The following is a 20,613-nucleotide window of genomic DNA, read 5'->3' as shown; positions in this document are numbered from 1 at the left end:
GGTACCAAATAAATTCTTGGAGTGAATCAATCATTAAGTTTTAGATGTACAGAATGATCCAATATCAGTGCCCATCTTGAAATTCATTGAACAAATTCATTGAACAAATTCCAGAAAAGTCCTATTGCCAGGCATGGTTCTAGCTACTATGAATAAAGCAACAAACAAAATGAAGTCCCTGATTTCTCGGAGGCTTAGGTTCTAGAGGGAGGGACAGTAAACAAATAAACAAATACGTTTTGGATACAGGGAGGGTTTCCTGGTGAATTGGATATGGACCGTGAGAGTAACAGAATTCACGGAGGCCTTGACAGTCAGGAGAGGGAAATCGAGGAGAAGAGAGAGCCGTAGGACAGAGTAAATCTGTCTGATTCGGGCAATTGAAGCCTGTCCACTGCACCTCCAAGTGGAGGTGGGTGTATGGGTCTGAAATATACACTTGGTGACCATGGGTTTGCTAGCACGTGGACGGTGTTTGCAGCCAGGTGCGCCCTGGTGTGAATGTAGGTGGAAGAGGACAGTCCAAGGATCGAGCCCTGAGGTCACCGTCATTTGAGTTGGGGACATGGAAGGATCAGGGGAGACTGGGTCCTGGGGGTAAGTATAGACAGTGTCTGCGGAGGAGGGAGTGTTGGGCGGCGCTGCCAGCTGCTGACGGGGTCCAATAGGAGGAGATCTGAGAACAGCTCCTTGGCGATGCCGGCACCTCAGGTGATCTTGCTAAGACCTGTTTCAGGGAAGCCCCATTGGATTGAGTTCCTGAGGGGCTGAAGGAGAAAAAGAGGAGTCTTGAGTGTCTTGAGGAGTTTTACTGTAAATGGAAACAGAGGAGTGTGAGGTGAACGAAGGAAGATGAGAGATGGAGAGAGAAAGTGGTTTTCCTCCTTTAAGATGGGAAGTGTTACCCCCAGTTCACACACAGAGGGCGACAGTCCAGCGGAGAGGAAGGAGAGGATGAGGTGGGAGAGGGGCCGTGTCAAGTGAGTTCGGGCTGCTCCAGCAAGGTGCCACGGACTGAGCTGGGTGGCTTAGGGAGCCAGACGTGGGTTCTCACGGGTCTGGAGGCTGGAAGTCTCCATCAGGAGGGCAGGTTGGTGAGACTCCCTTCCTAAGCTTTGCACACAGCTGCCTTCTTGCTGTGTCCCCGCATCTGAGAGGGCGGGCACGCTCTCTGGTCTCTGCTCACAAGGGCGCCCTGTCATGGAGGATCCATCCTCGCGACCTCATCTAAACTTAACCACCCCAAAGCCCCACCCCCAGTACCATCACATGGGGGAGGGTAGCGCTTCAACATAGCAATTTGGCGGGACATACTCAGTCCATAGCAGAAGGGAAAACCACAGGTGGAAAAGAATACTCTGGAAAATAGTCTAGAGTATAAGGGCATTTTGCTGCTGACGGATCATGAGCTCAGAGGGCATAATGGGTGGGTTCGGGAAGCAGCGAGGAGCTTGCGATTGGGTTAGACAAGGGGGAAGTGCAGAGCCGTATGGGAATGGGATTCTGGGCAGAAGGAAAGTTCTAGGATTGTTGCGTTTCTGGTGACCAAGCTGAATGAAGGTACAGGGTGTGATGGGATTCTCCTGTTGGTCTTCCAGGGGGATGTGGATAATTCCTGAAAATCTAGCCTTCTTTGGAGAGTGGTCTTTTAATCAAATTGAAGTGATAAAGTAGGGAGTACTTTGGTGCCGGGGGAAGGGGGCTGCCTACCAGGGAGGCACTGGGCTCCCCGACCTTGCCGTTGAGCCTGGAGGGGAAGGGCCTGCTCTCCGGGTGGTGGGTTGTCCAGGGGAGGTGAGCCTTCCATGAAGAATCGAAACAAAGGTAGAGGGCAGTTTCAGCCCAAGTGATAGAGTCCAGCTGGGAAAACATGTCAGATTATTACTGTTCTTATTACAATTTTTGTAACTCATAACCAAAGGAGAGATGAGCATAGTGATTATTAGATAAGATTTTGGGGTGTATTAGATGCAGCAGTTGCATTAATTTTGGGGACGTGCCCAGAGCAGTCAGTTATTCAGGAGACTGAACGAAAACACCTACGTTTAAGGGTAAATAACTTGGAAAAGTCTTGTTTTCTTTTCCAAGCTTGTTTCGTGCTTTCCTCTGGCTTCTTAGAAGGTTACGTTTGCGCTGCAGAGAAGGAAAGACCCTGCTGGTTCCTCTTTCCTCTTACGAGAACATCTTCCTTTATTTTCAGTTTTTGGTGGCATTTACTTTTGTGAACGTTTAAGAAGAAGTGCTGCGTACTCCATTGATACACTGTGGACCTCTGGGGGGGTGTAGGATAAATGTGACTTCACTCCGGGAAAAGAAGCACAGCTGCTACAGTTTGTCTGAAACCCAAACTCCTTCTTTGGGTTTGGAGACGTGTTTTAATTAATATTCTCCACTTAAATCTAGTTACAGAAATAAAACTCTGCTCGTCTGTCTGCTCTGCAACGCGCCGGGCCTCTAATTGTATCGACAGCGCAGGTGCTCACATCAGAGTCTTGTCTCATCTTGGTCCTCTTGCACTTTATGTATCTCATCCACCTGGCGAAGCCCTACTGATGGAGAAATTGCTGGTTAGGCAAGAGAAATTTTTTTATCATTTTATTATTTTAAAAAACCCATTCATAAAATTATCTCGATTTCATCTGATTTTGAAATTGAAAGAAATCATCTTTGAGGCCCGTGAGGGCGTTTGATGGTCCCGATTTCTATAAAAAGCTAATTATTGTAACTGTGGCTCTTGGATAGATTGCAGAGCAGAAAGGTCTGCTGTAACAGTGAACACGTGAGGGGGGCTCGTTTGCATCCAGATCCTTCTTCTGACTTCGCCGGAGAGAGAATATCCTCCTTCCTGTTATCCTGTGGGCCAGTCTCTCTCTAAACGGTTGCCCTAAAGAGACATCTCCCCCGCTGGCCACTAGAATTCAACAGATGACAAACCTCTGAGGTCAGGAACCTGTCTTCTTTCCATTAAGTTAGCCCAGCCTGAGCTGTGGGAGCTCATATTTGCGTTCTGAAGTGTTTTCTAATTTTAACACTCAGAGAACTAATTTTCCTATTAAGTGGTTTCCTGCACTTTCAACATTGTTATAACTTTAATCATATGATATAGTTGAGGTTGGAAATGATCTTAGTTACTTTCGGTGTTTGGGGAGAAGTTTTCATGATAGTGCATGTGAAAGGAAATAACGGAATTCCGTGATTTCACGAAGTGAACAGAAAAAAATCCCATCGATTTACGGAATCCTTTGAGTGCTGACCTTGTACCTGAAAGGGGAGGGGCAAGCGAAGGAGACACACATTCACTGAGGGGCTCCTGGGTACCAGACGCTTGGCGCTGTTTGCTTCTTCCCCTGCCGACACCACCTACGCTCTGTTCTATTTGTCTCTTCCTCCCTCTGATGACCCTTCTCTCTTCTCCTGTAACTGACTCACTCACCGTTTTCTGAGCAAACTTTTGCGCCTGATGGAGCAGAGGTAGGAGAACGAGAGGCGCAGCAGGACGGGGCCGTGGAATGCACTGTCGGAGTCCTTGGAGGTTCAGTGAGAGGGGCGCGCAAATTGGATTTGAGAATTAGGTCATCGGTGCCCTTCAGTTTTGTGCACTGGTTGGAGGAGAAGCCAGATTCGGGTGGGTTGAGAATTGAAGATGAAGAATTTAAAAGTATAGAACTTTTTTTTTTTTTTTGAGAAGTTGTGTTCTGAAGAAGAGGCAGTAGCAAGAAAGTCAGGAGCTTCTAAGGAGACTTATTTTGCGAAGGTGCGAGACTGAAACATAAATACAGGCCAATGAGAATAGAGAGATGAAGGCTCAGGGAGAGTTTATTTTGTGGGTGGATGAGGACTGCTTGGATATCAAGAAGAGGGCTCCCTTAAACATTTTTTATATGCCGAGCTGTTACCTCCTTTATTTCTCATAACATCCTTATTACAGGGGAGAAAATCTTTTCCTCTACCCTCTTAGGTTCAGTGGGTAGGGGCTGTAAATTAAACTGACAAAAGACAGATTAACAGGAGAAAAGGGTTGAAAGAAATGAAAACAGAAAAGAAATTAAAAACCAAAGAAGCCATTAGGCTTGAGATTTTTACATACCATTTTAATAAAAGACAGTACATTGTGGAGAGGTGATCAGACAAAGGGAAAGGGGTCTGGGCTCCAAGGACTGTTAAGTATATGCGGGAATCTAACAGAAGATAAGGGTTTTTTTTTCCTAGTAAGATTTGTTTGTGCAGAGTCATCTCTGGGCCATCTTTGTTTCTCCAGTGACAAGGGTTTTTTCCTCCTGGTCCAAGAGCGGGGAGGGGAACACTTTCACAGTATTTTAGGCAGAAAGGGGGAGGGCAGAGAGTTCCTGCTGTGTCTGCTGTTTCTCAGTTGTGTCAGGGCAAAATTAATCCTATGCCAAAGTGGCATATTTTGAGGTGACAAGTTCTGACCCCCTTCATTGTGAACCAGGTAAATGGCAGTGCCCCCATTATACAGATGAGGAAAGTCAATCAAGCATCTTGCCTAAGCTTGATTAGCTTCTAAGGGATGGACCTGGGATCCCATCCCATATCTGTCCAACTTTACAAAGGCTATTGCTTCTCAGTCATACTGTGGGGACTTCTGTGTAGAAGCGTGTTCCCAATAAACATTTCATGAAGTCTAGGAAATCCAGTGAGGCATTGCTCTAGCACTAATTTCCTCCTTGAGATACTCAAAGCAATCTTATGCCAGTTTATTGGGAAGAGTGTTCATCAGCTTCACAGCTAACATCCTGTTAGTTAATTGGGGGCAGGGTCTGAGCTACCCTTTGTGATCAAGAGTGTAATAACTTTGAATTCTGATGTTTTGCAAGGTACAGTAATTCAGTCTAACTTGGGTCATAATAACAGCTGTCAACTTAGTTATTTTCATGGAGTAACTATAATACACTAAGATGGCAGGTACATAAATTATTCAGCTCACAATTCCAAAGTTTTATAGAGAGCTTGTTGAATTTAGAGACAAATGATGTGACATTGGGAAAAGCCAGGGGAAAATTATTCAATATCACATGCCTTTTACAATTTAATTGCTGCCTGCTTCTGCTCCGAGTTGAACTCTGGAAGGCATTTTCTTTTCACAGTCACAAAGTGCATTTCTCTATGCAGCAAATAAGATGTAGCTCTGGGGTTTTCTCAACGAAACACAATGAAAAGATTCAGTTGAAATTTTATTGTCTGTTGATAAACACTTGGTGCATGATTTCAGCCAGTTTCAAATGGATTTATTTTTAAACTCGGTTTCTGTAAATTGTACTGACAGTAAATAATAAAATCAGATGATTATTCTAATAGAGAAAACAAACACAGTAGAACTGCTTGTATTGCTGTGTCCTGGCCTTTTAGCGTCTTGGCTGAAACATGTTCTCTTGATGGGGCTTTACAGGGACCTGGGAACATAGCAAAATGCCACCCAGGCAAGGAAAAAAGACAGTTGCCATGCTGACTGCAGAGTATAGAATATTTCAAGATCGAATCCTCAGTTATGAGAAGGCTTTGTTTCTCTTAATTAAATCAGGGTGCAGACCACACCAGTTACATTCCAGAACACACCAGGTACATGAAAACTGGGACTTGAAAATTTCTGCAGCACACTTTTCATCTTCTTTCTTCCCGTTAATACTGTGCTGGTCTCCTTCACAAAATAGTAGGCGCTTCAGCAATATAGCCAGTGTCCTCCCAAATCAATAAGGAATTTTTCTCACTCTCTCAGTGGGGTCTTGCTCTGAAACATGGCACGTGAACTCAGTGCCTGGCTCGTTCCTCTTCTGGACGGGGAGGGGCTTCAGGCACGGCGGGCACTGTGTGCTGTCTGTATGCTCCAGGACTTGGCACAGGGCAGATCCTCAGCGAACGGGCGTTTCATGGAATGAAGCCCCCGAGGTCTCAGTGTTCCTTTATGTGCTGCATTGTATCGTCACATGTTTTTGAGCTCTCTATCCAAATAACAGCAGCTCACGAGCATGCCAGAACTCATAAATGTTCATCGATAATGGGGATTTGCTTATGGGAAACGAGTGCCTCAGAGCGTGAAGTTGAGGCTTTAGCAGGGAGATGTCTGGTCCCTCTGGGACTGTTGTAGTGGTTCTGACCACGTGTTCATTTCCTCGCACTTGGGACTTGGGAGTGAAGGGGTAGCTTGAGGAAGCTGTCAGATGGTGTTAGACGCTCAGGCTTCCTTTCGAAACACTCACGTCTCTGAGAAACGTCCTAACGTTAAATGTCCATAAATTGGGTCAGCGTCAGGTGAGTTTCAAGTAATGTGTTAGCCCTCCGTACAAGTATCTGAAGCTTATCCAGAAGCGTTGGAACAAACCTCCCATCTCCATCTTAGTGATTCCTTTTGAAATATATTTTTAAGGATAAAATGGAATTCTTAGTAACCGATACTGCTGAAGAGGAATCCAGTTGTAGGATGACCCACGGCTCTTTGGAGAAAATGGTTCAGTTTTTCTGCAACCAGGAACATTAGTGAGAGCCGGCCATCCCCTCTGGCCAGTGGTTCACACTCGCCCAGGCAGAGGCGTCGGATTTCACCGCCCTTTCTATCCCCTTGGTGTCGAGCACGTCAGTGCAAAGCTGCAAAGCGTTCTCTCTGGCTCCATCCCAGCCCATTGCTGACTGGAGGTGCAGGGCAGACAGCTTTGAAGTGTCACCGGGTTGGTTTCTAAAACATTCTTGTTTTAGCAGAAATGGATGCAGTTGACGTTCACGGCGATTCCTCTTTCCCAACAGGTTCTTAGCATGATCATCAATGCAGCTTACAAACCTGGAAGGGTATTACGGGAGTTACAGCTGGTGGAAGACCCACACTGGAATTTTCAGGAGGAGACACTGAAGGCCAAGTAAGTGTTTTCAATTCTGGAAAACGAGGGTTCTCGTTATTCTTTGCCTGCCACTTTGAAACTTGTCCTTCCTCTTTTTCACATGGCCCAGAGAAGTGGAAACCAACGGAAGTCTTGTTGTTCTGCAATTCTGTGCACCACACACAGAGTTTATTGTGTTAAATATTCAGAATAAAAATGTACTGATGGGTTGTTTGATCCAAAGGGGAACATTTATATAAAGAGAGGATTTCTCTTATCATTATTATACGTTTTTCATTAATAGATCTTAACATCTGATATTATAGAGTTTACGCCAGATACAATGTTCCTTACTCTGAGAGTTGACAGTTTTAAAAAATAGGAAGAACCAATACCTCTCTTTGGTTTTGGTTAATAGGCTGTGGGTGGACATGTAGTTGGTCACTTATTTTATTTGGAAACAGGCTAATTGGAAAGGTAATGTGTGCTTTGCTTTAAGTTTCTTGAACTCTGAAATTGGGAACACCCCCTGACCTGCTTTGCAAGAACTCAGTTGTTTAGGAGACAGATAGAAAAAGACCCATGTCTCAAGATAACTTCATGTTTAGTAATAGTTTTGGTGGTTTGAGAGGGCTTTTAATATCCACTTAATTCTTTTCAAATGGAATAGATCTTCACATAGATCATTATACAGGTCCACTTCCTGTATAATGGTGTCAAAAGGTATCACTTAGCTGTAACATTTGGAAAATGATGCTGTTTAAACAGTGAACTACTTTTCAATGGCTAGGGCATACCTAAGCCCTCCTTTAGGGAAAGTGCCTGTCCTATTTGTAGTGAAAATTAAGGAATATTAAATAACTTATATGACCAGTGGTATTTTCCTCCATGGTTAACTTACACCAGAACTGAGTACAGATGTGGAGAAATTCACAGTTATTCGCATTCATTGTTAGTTACCCACTCAGCCTTTCCTGTGTCTTTTTTGAGCATCTCTATAATTTTAGATTCAACAAAAGTCATGTATGGTCTAATGATACTCCACTAAACCACAAAAGGTAAAGGGAATACGTGTAGATAAGGAGAGTTTTGGTTTGTTGGAAGGTGTCGTGTCAATGAAGGGTGACACCATACCTCACCCTTCCCTTCTTTCCCAAGAAATATTTAACTGAGCTTCACCTGTAGCCCAGAAAAAAATAAAACATGTTATTTTTCCAGTCTAACATTCTGTATTTTTCTACTTTATATAAGCTGGAGATCTTCAGCCACAGTAGAATACTTTATTATAATGTCGATTCATACTGGTAGTGGTGGCAGGAAACCCGGGCAAGTATTTATACAGAGAAACCCTTCTTACGTCTTGTTTTAAAATTTTTCTGTAAAATTCAGTACATCCAAAATACACCCAAGGATATGGAAATAGTAAAAGTACAACAATCTTCAATTCCATTCAAATCTCCCCTGCTCCCTAAGCTAGCCAGAAACTCGCTCCAGATTCCCAGAGTGACAGGGAGAGTTCATTTTGCACTGTTTGCACTCATTTTCCCATTGCCAAGTTGATCAGAGCTTTTATGAAACCAGCCTGATACAATCAAAACAGACACAGCGCGACCCAGCCCTGCTGTATCGTAAAGGCAACGTATTACCTATTATATCAAACATGACAGCGTGTTCCTTAGCAGAATCTTACACAGCAACTTATAATGAGAAAATGTGTGTCTGAACTGGATTTCAAGTGTCTGGATCTCAGTAGTATCTTAAAGCAGCTGCTAACAATGACAGATTTACAGTCAGTGGGAATATCCCTTATAATACTACATGTTGAGTCACCTCTTTCCTTCTGATGTGAAACGGCAGCGTTTTAGATCTTGATAACTTTGATGTTTTCATTGGTGCAAAAGGGAGGAGAGAGAGTTGACTTCTTCCCATTTTGCTGAAAGGCTAAGATGCCTTCTTTCGTGAATAAATTATCTCAGTGAGGGCGGAGACCTGCGTTTAAGGCATTCAGTTGTCTTGGTTGTGGTCCTTGAATTATAAAACCACAGAGAGTGTTCTCAGTAAGAAAGGGCGTGAGATTCTTCTCTGTAGAGCTTTGGGAACGCTGTCACTTAGCATCTGGGGGTTCTGATTGGTTTTTTCCTCTTCTGAAAAGACCCATTTAGTTGAGAGGGTAGGGGTGACATTGACAAGGGTTGATCTGTAAATAGAAGAAAAACGAACACTGTCATCTACAGTCGTCCCCCAGCGATTTTGCCTATTTAGCCAACAACCATACCTTTTATACTAGAACAAATTATCGAAATGTTTGAACACCATATAAGAAGCCTATCATATAATGAGTCTTCAACATGGACTGAAAGGCAGAACCAGGAGTAGCTTGTGCTAAAGGAAAAGGGGATGCTAGTGTAGGTCACTTCAGCAGCTCTGGAAGAGGACGTTGTTTCTTTCCGATGGATTGAAGTTACTAAATTGACCTACATTATTTAGAATTTCGGGAGGAGGAATTTAGGCTATACCTGGCTATACCTTAGGGGGATTAAAAAAAAATCCAGTCCTATGCTTTTAGAGACATTTACATATGTTTTCCAACATGTTATAGAATCTTCCTGAGGGGGAAAAATTGTTAACTCTTGTTTGAATGGCTTTTGTGACAACCTTTATAAAAGCCAGGCAGAGGTTTAATAGATTTTCCCAGTCTTCTTTTGTTACAGTTATGCAGAATATTTAAAGTGGAAATATCCTGATGTAATTTTGAGTGAACTAGATTTCATTATCACTTAGGCAGAAGCAAGGAGATAAAGTCAAATCTTAGCTTTTAGGTGAGTCACGTTCAGCTCTATGGAAATGATATTTTGGTTTCTTTTTTCATAAACAATGACAATTTTGTATGTGTTTTCATTTATTCTACCTTTTCGGGGGCATTTATTCATGCCCATGCTTTATGAACAGTAAGATGTAATATTTGACTATCAAGGAGATTTATGTGAAAAAGGATTCCCAAACTGAGAGACTTTTCACTGAAAAAAGATTTTGTTGGTTCATATGTTAATCTTTACTTTGCTCAGATGTGTGAAATTTGCTCTCATGAAAATGTATGCTGTAAACATTACGTTAAGCAAGCGGGTGAACCCGTTTCTGAAGAGAAGACTGAATTTCGGTGTGTAATACATTCATCAGGTTATGGGCGTGGCGTTTCTGGGTCACACACAGACCAGTTTAGGGTGTTCTGAATTAGAGGTTGTCTTTCATAAAATAAACGCCCACCCCATTTACCACACAGAGTTCCCATGACTTGAAATACAGGAATCAAGAAGGAAGAGAGAAATTTCTGAGGTTGAGTATCTTAAGACTGAAAACTAGTGTTGCACTGACTCTAGTTCTAGATGAAGAATCTGTGACCAGTGAAGTAAAAGCTTTGTTTTGAAGGAAGTCGGGGGCACCTCTTACTCTTTATTGCTAATGAGAAGAGTGATTTTTCTCACTGTGTACCACGCATCCTTATTTCTGCAGTTTTCATCTTTTTTTCCCCTTTTAATTCTTCCTTAAATATTTGAGGATGTGAATTCACTTGACAGGCTGGAGCCTGATTCTCCACTGTCATTATAGTCCTGTCACAAGTAAATCTTGCATCACAAGATTTTTAAAAAAGGTCCTGATATGGGTCATTTTGAAAGATGAGTGATAGAACTTAGGCCAAATTGAAGTCATTCTGTTTGGACCAGCGTTGGTGTTTTCACTTTGTATTTCTTTTTGACTCAACGTCCATTTTGATTTTTCTCAACTCTTAACTGAAAGAGAAGAGACCGTTTTCCCCAGAACTCTTGTTTGTCCATCTTCATCTGTCTGTCTCCACCCTGCCACATGCACTCACATGTGGACATAAATCCCTACTTTGGCTGATAGGAAATTATTGGAAGGCTTACCCACACTTCCTTATTGATGTCAGGGGGAAAACCCCTTCATCTACCCTCTTAGGTTCAGTACCTGGGAGCCTGCAAACTAAACTGACAAAAGACAGCAAAAAAAAAAAAAAAAAAAAGACCATTTCTTTCCTGGTGCAATGGATGTACACACAGAAGTGCTCTATGATGTGTAACGCAAAGGGACAGTTAGGGTTTGGAGCTTATACCTAAGTCATCCCTAACTTAGTCGGGGGGGAAGGGGGTGGGGAGAAAAGGCCTCTGGGGGAGAACAAATAGGTTTCTTTGGGAAAGACATATGGGTTTTTAGGAGAAAAACTGGGAGATAAGAAAGTTTGGAATAGTTTGTTTATGCAGGCAGGAGTGGCCTTTCTGTCTTCTTCAAGGTCGTGAAACTCCTCCAAGAGGGGATTTATGGGAGGTTTATCCCTAGGATGAGAAGCCTCCCCCCCTGCCAAAGAGGGGATTTATGGCGATCCTCATTTCTCAGAAATTTTTGCCTTTAGTCAGATAATGGAAACTCCAAGAAAGCTGCTTTCTGCATCTGTTGGATCGTAAACATCTTCCCCTTAAAACAGTCTTTGTGTGCACTCTGAGACTCTGAGTGGGTCCCCACGTTCACAGCAGGGAGGCAGTCCTTCCTGGTCCCTCCATCGTTCTCTGCCTTCCTGTACTGTTTCGAAGTGTGCTCCCAGTCAGCCCTGCAATCACGAGGGTGGACAGCAGGTATTCTTAACAACCATTCTGGACCCAGACAACCATTCTGTTTTTCACTTCCTGTATTCAGTAAATTACACGAGATACTCAACACTTTATTAGGATATAAGCTTTGTGTTGGATGATTTTGCCCAGCCATAGGTTAATGTGAGTGTCCTGAGCACATTTAAGGTAGGCCAGGCTAAGCTATGATGGTCGGTAGGTTGGGTGTATCACATGCATTTCCGACTTACGATATTTTCAACTTAAGGTGGGTTTATTGGGATGTAACCCCCATCGGAAGTCAAGGAAGATCTGCATACAGCTGTGTAAAGGAGCAGGTTGACACTGCTGATGTGGAAACTGACAAGGTCAGCCTTCCTTGGTGGTTCTTTCTCAATTTTGCTTAGTTTTCCAAAAATTAACACAAGTGCTCTCAGCCAGAGCTACCACTACATGCAGTTTTCCTGGAAAATAAATTATCGTTCAGGATTTCAACTTGAAAATTAGGGTGCACATCAAGGACATAGTTTAATAGGCCCAGCTATTTTGATGTATTCTCATTTCAGTGGACTCAAGTTTAGTGAGATGTGAAGTAAATAAAGACATGTGATCTGTTGCCAACTGAGAAGTTTATCATTATTTTGTACCAATGATAGTTTTAAAAACCGTATTGAAAGGTGACTCAAACTATTTCGAAGAGCTCACCTTTTCAGCCAGCATGGTTTACATCATTATTGAAAAGGCATTTGGATGAGGGCTGTAGTACTTATTTTTAAAACAGGAGTCCATCCAACCTGCTTTCCAGAAGATCTGGTTTCTAGTTTTTCTTTGGTGACTTCGTGCGGTTTTTCTTGGGGAGGAGAAAGTTTTTTTTTCTCAAGAGTCATGAGCAACGAGTGACACTATCTAGATTCCAGAAGCATTCTGGAGGGGTGTTCAATTACGTAGACCCCGGTGAGAATACGCCAACTGGGGATCTTTATTTTGGGATCCTGTTTTAGCCTGGTCGCCACATACATTGCCCATGGCACTGGGCATTTCTTTTTTTTTTTTTTAATTAATTTATTTATTTATTTATTTATTTATGTATTTATTATTTATGGCTGTGTTGGGTCTTCGTTTCTGTGCGAGGGCTTCCTCTAGCTGCGGCGAGCGGGGGCCACTCTTCATCGCGGTGCGCAGGCCTCTCATTATCGCGGCCTCTCTTGTTGCGGAGCACAGGCTCCAGACGCGCAGGCTCAGTAATTGTGGCTCAGGGGCCTAGTTGCTCCGCGGCATATGGGATCTTCCCAGACCGGGCTCGAACCCGTGTCCTCTGCATTGGCAGGCAGATTCTCAACCACTGCGCCACCAGGGAAGCCCTGGGCATTTCTTAAAAATATTTTTGTGAACTCTTAAGGGACAATGAAAACAAATGACAGAGAAACCACACACAACCTGCTTTGCTTTTAGAAAGTGAATGGTCCGCTTTGGAATCCACTGTACAAAATAGATCTGAGTAAGTGTGTGGTCTCTCCATCACTTTTTCTTCTTCGTTTCTAGGTATAGAGGCAAAACATACCGGGCTGTGGCCAAGATCGTCCGAACATCTGACCAAGTAGCGGATTTCTGCCGCCGTGTTTGTGCCAAGCTCGAATGCTGTCCAAATTTGTTCAGTCCTGTGCTGGTTTCTGAAAACTGCCCGGAGAACTGCTCCATTCACACCAAAACCAAATACAGTAAGTGCAAATCTGAAAAGAACGTTGGTCTGAGGGCCTACCCGCAGACCATGTAGTCGTGTAGTTGGTGGGCTGTTTTTTTGTTTGTTTGTTTATTTGTTTTTGTTTAAACACCTTTTGCATAGTTTTTCCTAGGAATTGCTACGGGAGAATTCTTTAAGGTTTACTTGGTAGATACTTGTTTCTCTCCTAGAGTAAGGAAGGGGTTGGGGGGGTGTCTCCAGCTCTGCTGGGACCACACTCCAGGATGAACTGCTTTGTGGTTCTCTCTAGGTGTCAGACACTAATGGATAAGTGTTTGTTCACATCCCAGAACCCCATGGCGTTTCTTGACAGTTTTATAAGTGCCATCTTTACGGACCAAATTCAAGTGGAAGGTACTGGAAATAGACAGCTTTAGTCCTGAAAGAAACCTACACTAGTCGGTCATTTTGCATATAAGGAATTTGAGGTGTGGAGGCTGAGTGACTTTCCTCTAAGGTACAGTGGTGTGGGGATGTGTGGACACACGGCCTCACTGCAGGGTGGGAAACAGCCGCTGTCATCCAGGAGCCGTGCATTTGGTATTTTCCTTTGTATGCCTCCAGCCATAGATAAAGTTTCCTTTGGTGCATCTGGTCCTTTTATGGCATAATGGGAGTTCCATATGGAACAGTTGAGGCTTTGGCTAATGAGGAAGCATCTCAATGTTGATCATAATTGAAAACTGGACCCATAATAGGTTTTAGTCAGTTGATTATGCATTCAAATGATAAAATACATCAATCATGATTGAAAGTTGGTAAATAATTTTCTAACTATTGCTCTAGGTGGTAATACAGACATATAACTCTGTTACTGAATTCAGTAGTAATGACAGTCTCCACTGAGAGAGAAAAGAATAAAGTGTATAGTTATGTAGTGGGTAAGGAACACTATTTGAAAAGACAAAAGGTGCCCCATTAATTTGGGCTGTGTGTTTGCCAGTTGGTCTTGGTCAGATCGAGAGATGGGGAAATCCTTCGTGACCAGGACCCTCCAGTAGGTGTTCACTGTGCTTGTTGATGCTTCAAGATTCAGACTCGGGGGCAGCTGTCGGAGCATCTCCAGTGGGAGTGGTTGCCACCACTGTGTGCAGTATTGGGGGCAAGGAAGGGGAGCAGAGAGAAACTCCTGAAATAACTCTTAAGCTTGTTTGGCTCACCTTCTGTCTTAGTCTGCTCGGGCCGCCACAGCAAAGTCCCACAGACTGGGGGGCTTAAACAACATTCATTCATTTCTCCCAGTTTTGGAGGCTGGAAGTCCAGATCGAGGTGTCAGCAGGGCTGGTTGCTCGTGGGGCCTCTCTCCTCGCCCTGCAGTCGGCCGCCTCCTCGCTGTGTCCCCACAGGGTCCTCCCTCTGTGCATCCCTGGTGTCTCTTCCTCATCTTGTCAGGATATCGGTCCTGTTGGGTCAGGGCCTCACCCTTATGACCTCATTAACCGTAATCACCTCCCTAAAGGCCCATCTCCAGATGCAGTCACATTGGGGGTTAGGGCTTCTACATTTGAATTTGCGAGGGGTTGTGCAGGTGGCAGATGACACTTCTGTCCGTAACACCTTGTAAACACGAGGGCACTGGGGACAGGTTTCCCCCCTGTGGAGCTGTTTTCTCAGAACTGTTTCCTGAGGTGTAAATGGGATGTGAAGTTTTGATGGTCTCAAATGAAGGAATGATCTCTCTCTCACTTTCCCCCTCCCTCTCCTTTTAGTTTTCCTTCTCTCCTCCCTCCGCCTTGCTCCTGCCTCTCTCCTCCCCGTCCATGCATGCCCATGGGTGTAACCTTTTAATGAAGTTTTTAATCTCATCATCTCTCTCCCTGTAGCTTACTATTATGGGAAGAGAAAGAAGATCATTAAGCCCCCGATTGGAGAAAGCAGTGTTGAAAGCGGACACCCTAAACCGGCCAGACGCAGGAAACGACGAAAATCCATTTTTGTGCAGAAGAAACGGAGGTCCTCTGCCGTGGGCTTTGCCGCAGGCTCTGGGGAGGTATGTTCTGCTCGGAACTTCCCACATTCGATGGGGAAGCGCGGCCCTGGCTTCACAGCCAAGGCCAGGCTGAAGTTTGATGCTAAATGGTGAGAATCGTGAACTACCAGAACTCCCTCCTTATTTGTCGAACACAGACTTAACATTGCAGCGTCTCGGCTGGGAAGGGGCTGCAGGTGGGACCCTGGGTGGGACCGTGGGATCCATCTTCCGAGGCCTCCTTGGACAAATCTCACCAGGAGGGTGGCACCGGCACCTGGGCAGGAGAGGGTCTGGGGTGGAGTTGTGGGCCCCCTCCCCCGCCACCTCAGTGCATCTTCCGTCCTCCTAGGAAAGTGAAGAGGAGGATGCGGACGCCCTGGATGATGACACCGGGAGTGAGGAGACCGGCTCCGAGCTCCGTGATGACCAGACGGACACGTCCTCGGCCGAGGTTCCCTCCGCCCGGCCCCGGAGGGCCGTGACCCTGAGGAGCGGCCCGGAGCCCGAGCGCCGGGCGCCCGTGGAGAGGACGCGGAGGGGCCGGAGGGCCCAGGCCACCGCCAGCACCGAGGGGGCCCCCGGGGGCCCGGCCCCCAGCCAGGAAGCAGCGGAGGTAAAGCTCAGGCCACTGCATCTGGCCCGTCTGGTGTCCCCGGTGGGGCAGCACGGGGCCTCACTTGGGGGACCGCTCCGGCTCTGTTGCTAAATCAGGGGCAGAAAGCTTGGTGATTCCACATCCCACGGAGCAGGACGGTGAACCTCAGGATGGGGTTCTGGGGGAAGTAATAGCACCTCTTTTTCTGGAAGGTTTTAAAACCACAGGGATTCTTGTCAGGAGAACAGACAGAATAAGTCCTCAAGGTCTCATTAAACACTAGGCTTTCCCTCCTTAGGAGACCTTGTGATGCTATAAAATGTGTAGTCGGGGTATCTGGTCTCCCCTGAGCCCACATGTCGCACGATCAGCTGGAAGGTCGCTGGCACCAGCGTCACACACGTAAATGGGGGCATAGCGGCCTTGCGCCTACACCGGCTCCTGCCCCATCTCCTCCTCGACCAGAGATCCCGCACTCAGCCCCAGAGCTCCTGAACTTGGGGGTCAACAGCGGCCATCACTGTGCCTTTTTTTTTAACCTCTAAAGATACACAAGTCTTTGGAGCAAAGTCATAACCCAGACGAGTTGCTCAGAGCATCCCTGGATACCGGCCGCCTCTGCACCTGTCCAGGTGCCTAGTGAGGAGGCCGCGAGTGGTCCAGAAAGCCTGGCTCCGGCCCTCAGGGTTCAGAGAGGGTCCCGCCCTCCGGGAAGTGATAAAACAGCCTCCTGCTTCCCTTCCCTCTGCAGGAGGTGAAGCAAGAGGAGGAGGAGAGGCTGGTCCTGGAGAGCAACCCCTTGGAGTGGTCGGTGACAGACGTGGTGAGGTTCATCAAGCTGACGGACTGTGCCCCCCTGGCCAAAATATTTCAGGAGCAGGTACGGGGTTCTGCTGCTCAGCAGCTGTTTTGGTTCTGAGCCTCTGGGTCTTCTGTGCGAGCTGGCTTCCTGGGGCTTGGCCACGGCAGGGGGTGGGGGGCTTCGTCGTCCCTGGGGGCAGGGGAGCAGGAGACCCGGGCTCTACGTGTGGTCCCACCTGCAGCTCCGTGAGGTCTCTTCGCCGTGCAGTGGAGACGGCAGCTCCGGCCTCTACTAGGGGTTCTCGGATGCCCCTTGGTGAGGGCTGGGTCTTACGCAGCCTGGCCAGGCTGGGGTTCAGGGCTCCCAGCTCTGCCTTGGCTGGCGGGTGGGGTGCACGTTGGCCCGTGGTGGAGCAGTTGTCGTCTGAAAGGCTTTTGTCTCCCCAGCTCCCCCCTTCCAGTAGAGAGAACAGGCTTCTGTTGGCCCTCTTTTCATTTGTGCCCGTTGGCATTTCTGGGCTGCCAGCTTGTGTAACACTAAAGACATAGGAGGCCAACAAACAAAAGCTCAGAGAACTGGCTACTGTGTCAAATCTGGAGTCCCACTGTCCCTGGCTGGTCTGCCTTCTTTTCTCCACCTCCCAGAATCTTCTTATGTTTGTCTTATTTATAACATTCAGGGCTTTTACTTCTCGAGAGAAAGAGGGAAAAGTCTACTTGATCTTCCCAGAGGCAGAAGCCCTCGGGCCGTTGCGTTTTATTTAATGCTGCTTTTGTCACTGTTTTCTTACTTTCTTCACTTCTTTCTTTGTAAATTATTTTAAAGTCTATGGTATGTTAGGTACTATGCTAAATTATGGATAAATGGGAGAACAATTGATATAATTTATACCTTAAAATTTTTTAATCTAGCAGATGAAATGATGTGCCGTAAGGAAGGAGGGTTTTTATATTTTCCCTTAAGTTAGTATGAAAACAAATCCCCACTCTAAATATAATCCACCTTGCACACTTCTCACTGGCCTCACACAGAAGGTTCAAGTGGAAGCCTGTGACTTGCTCTACTATGTTTGCTCAATTTGTTGACATTTCTTGCATTGTTTCACAGTGTAAATATCTTTCACAACCTTGCATTTCACTAAAGTACTGTTTTCCATGTCATAAATTAAAGATATGCCCATCTAGCTTTTTTTTAGATTATACAAACCAATAGTCTAGAAAGAGGGTAATTCAAGCATTAAATCATTAAGAAAACAAGAAAGGCCTCTGATTTCCCCTGTACCCAGTGAATTTCTCAGATTTTCTCCCAAGGCCACCAAAATGCAGTAATGAATTGTAAAAAGCAAATTAATGTGGTTCCCAGCTCCTCCCAGGAGAGGGTAGCCCTCAGTGTTCCAAGGTTTCCACTGATGGACCATTAGCGTCTTCTGCAGACACCCAGTAAGTGCACGGAACGAGTGAATGGTGGCTGGAAGGCCAGGCCACCTCCTCGCTGTCTGACACCAGCTGCACTTCCTCTCTGGGTGACACTTAAAAGCAGACAAAAAGAAAAAGGTTCCTTGTCTGTAAAGAACGTGGCAATGAGCATGTCCCTTCATTTAAACACACAAACAGGAAAGAAAGAGAATTGTGAGAAACGTGAGGACTTACATGATTTGGGGCTTGTTGAGAAACTGCATCTCGGTCTTGAAAACAAGAACAAAGCAGAAGGCTGAAATCCTGCTTAAAGCATTGCCCGATGCAGCATTTTTCCAGTCTGGTATTTATTACTAGCAGCACCTCGAAAACAGCATCGCATTTGAATACGTGACGAGTGCTAATGACACAGATTTAACACGTGTTCCAGCCGGTCCTATGTTCATTCAGCCTGCACCCACTGAGTGTCTGGTACAGACCTTGGAATATCCACGAGGCAGATACAGAAGGTATCGGTCTGTGTTAGTCTAAGGTCTTGTTTTGAGACTCACGTGCCACTTTGAACTGACGAATGTTTTCCAGTTGGGCCTCTCATGGGACAAAGAACAGAGGCTATTTGTGCTGTGAAGGGCAGACAAGCTCAGTGTTGATTCCTTTCCTAAATATCTGGTAATAAGAAGGTGAAAACAAAGCTGATTTGTGAAAAAGGCTAAAATACTACTTATACTGAATCATCCTTAATTGGACTTTAATCCCTGTTTATAACAACATCTCGGGAAGTTTCGTGCCTTCCCAAGCCAAGGCATCTAAGAAGGAAACATTCCCGACACTCGGCCACTTCTAGGATCAACAAGGGGCATCTGCTCACATCACCTAAAAACTTGGCCCTACATACCTACTTATTTCTCTTATAGAGAGAAAAATAGGTAGAATTTAATTGATTATAGCCTTATTTCTATTTAAAGTTCTATGTTAGACCATTTCATCTGTCACAGTAAAAGGCTGTTCCCGGCGGGGCTACCTAAAGTCCGTGGGCACCTGAGCGTGTTTTTTGTTCAACCAGACCTTTAATTACTAATTTGTTCTATCACCTTTGAGCCCAAACACCACAGCTCTGATTTGATGGGACCTCCAGGCGTCGTATGAGTTTTTAGATGAATGGGGAGGAGCTGGGGGTTTATCCACCAGCACGTGAGAGAAATCACAGCGCGTGGAGTCACAGCTACGCGCCTTCACTCCCTGGATTCCGAGTCGTAAATTCAGAGACTACCGTAATCACCAGGAGCATTTACAAAAATTATTATAAACTTCCCGTTACCAGAATATATATGCTTTTTAACTCTGAAATGTTATAGTAACTGCTTAAAAAATCTATACTCTATAATTTCATGCTGCAAATATGTACATTATACAGGGAAACTCCACACGTCTATAAAAAGCAGGAAAGTCTTAAATAAAATTTTGTCTATTCATTCACCTTTTGTGAATCAGAGCCATGCAATAAGCAAACTACCCAAATTAGTGGTTTACTTTTAATAAAGAAATTCCAGGATAGTTTCAGGTGTTATCCACATTTAGACTAATTCCCTCCTCTTTCTACTTCTGTAAGCCCTGAATATCCCCTCTAAGGAACCACCAACTCCTAAACTGACCTCTGTATCAAAATAAATGTGATCTTCCCATGTACTAAGTATAACTTTCATGTTTTGTATTTTATCTTATTTCATTTCTTAAAAATGAGTAGTCCATTTATGGTAATTCTGTATTTAACATAACAAGTGATTTGCCAACCATTCTGAATTATACAGGAGCATATTTCTAAAAATTAAATCAACTGTGAGGTCTGTAACTACATGATCAATGAAAAAAATAACTTATTTGGAACCAGAACAAAAGCTATGATGAGAGGGATTCTAAGGTGGGTTCCCCCCGCCCCCTCAATTTTTCACTCCTTTCAGTGGTGACTTGCATGATTTCACTGCAGTAGCTGGAATTTAGCTCATTATTTCTCACAACTCATTTGCTAAGATAATTCTACAGAACTCAAACTACAGTTTGCTGGTCCTTCTATAACTTGCACACCTTTATAGATTAAAAAAGAAAAAAAAAAACCTAATGATGTAATCAGCAGGTGGAATTTTCTTGCTAATTTTGTTTAACTCTCCCTTTAAATACACCATTCTTATTTCTAGTTAAACCACATTTTTAGATTGCCAGCCTGGCATCTGACAGACAAATAACCTCTCTGCCTTTGTAAAAATGCTGAGTACCCCTGAGCTGTATCCATTTTAGCATTCTCATCCAAAGTTTCCAAAACAAGAGGGCTGAAATATATCCATTGTAATAAAGGGCAGATAAGTTCTCCATGCTGGGAACCCCAGTTCTAGGAAATTTGAGGAAGCTCACAGATACCCCAGCCTGTGTTCTCCCTGCCTTAAATGCCATTTCCGAATCTCCCATCGCTCTTCCAAGGATCAGCCATCATCCGAGCACCTACATGTGTGCTGGCGTGGTGCTGGGCACCGTGGGCGTGGAATGGGAGGTCACGACCTTCTGATGCTCAGGTTTCTCCAAGTCAGAGGAGGGGGATCACTGAGAAAGCCCTTGATTTCCTGTTAGCCGATGATGTGTAAGATCTCCTC

At 44.8% G+C, this 20,613-nt stretch overlaps 1 protein-coding gene across 9 annotated transcripts in view; it reads left to right on the top strand.

Moving 5' to 3' along the window:
- Positions 1-20,613, top strand: part of SFMBT2 (Scm like with four mbt domains 2) — a 223,070-nt gene that overhangs the window by 191,960 nt on the left and 10,497 nt on the right. For all 9 annotated transcript variants that reach the window (XM_082387144.1, XM_082387141.1, XM_082387139.1 and 6 more), the window contains 5 exons: positions 6,757-6,866; positions 12,989-13,164; positions 15,011-15,177; positions 15,509-15,772; positions 16,506-16,634. In XM_082387144.1, the coding sequence (XP_082243270.1) occupies positions 6,757-6,866; positions 12,989-13,164; positions 15,011-15,177; positions 15,509-15,772; positions 16,506-16,634 (846 nt within the window). The remainder of the gene's footprint in view (positions 1-6,756; positions 6,867-12,988; positions 13,165-15,010; positions 15,178-15,508; positions 15,773-16,505; positions 16,635-20,613) is intronic.

This window comes from Balaenoptera borealis (genome assembly GCF_965194805.1).
Source record: "Balaenoptera borealis genome assembly, chromosome: 3".
Classification (NCBI taxonomy): Eukaryota; Metazoa; Chordata; class Mammalia; order Artiodactyla; family Balaenopteridae; genus Balaenoptera; species Balaenoptera borealis.
The sequence above is the reverse complement of the archived record's forward strand: the minus strand, read 5'-3'. Positions and strand labels throughout refer to the sequence as shown.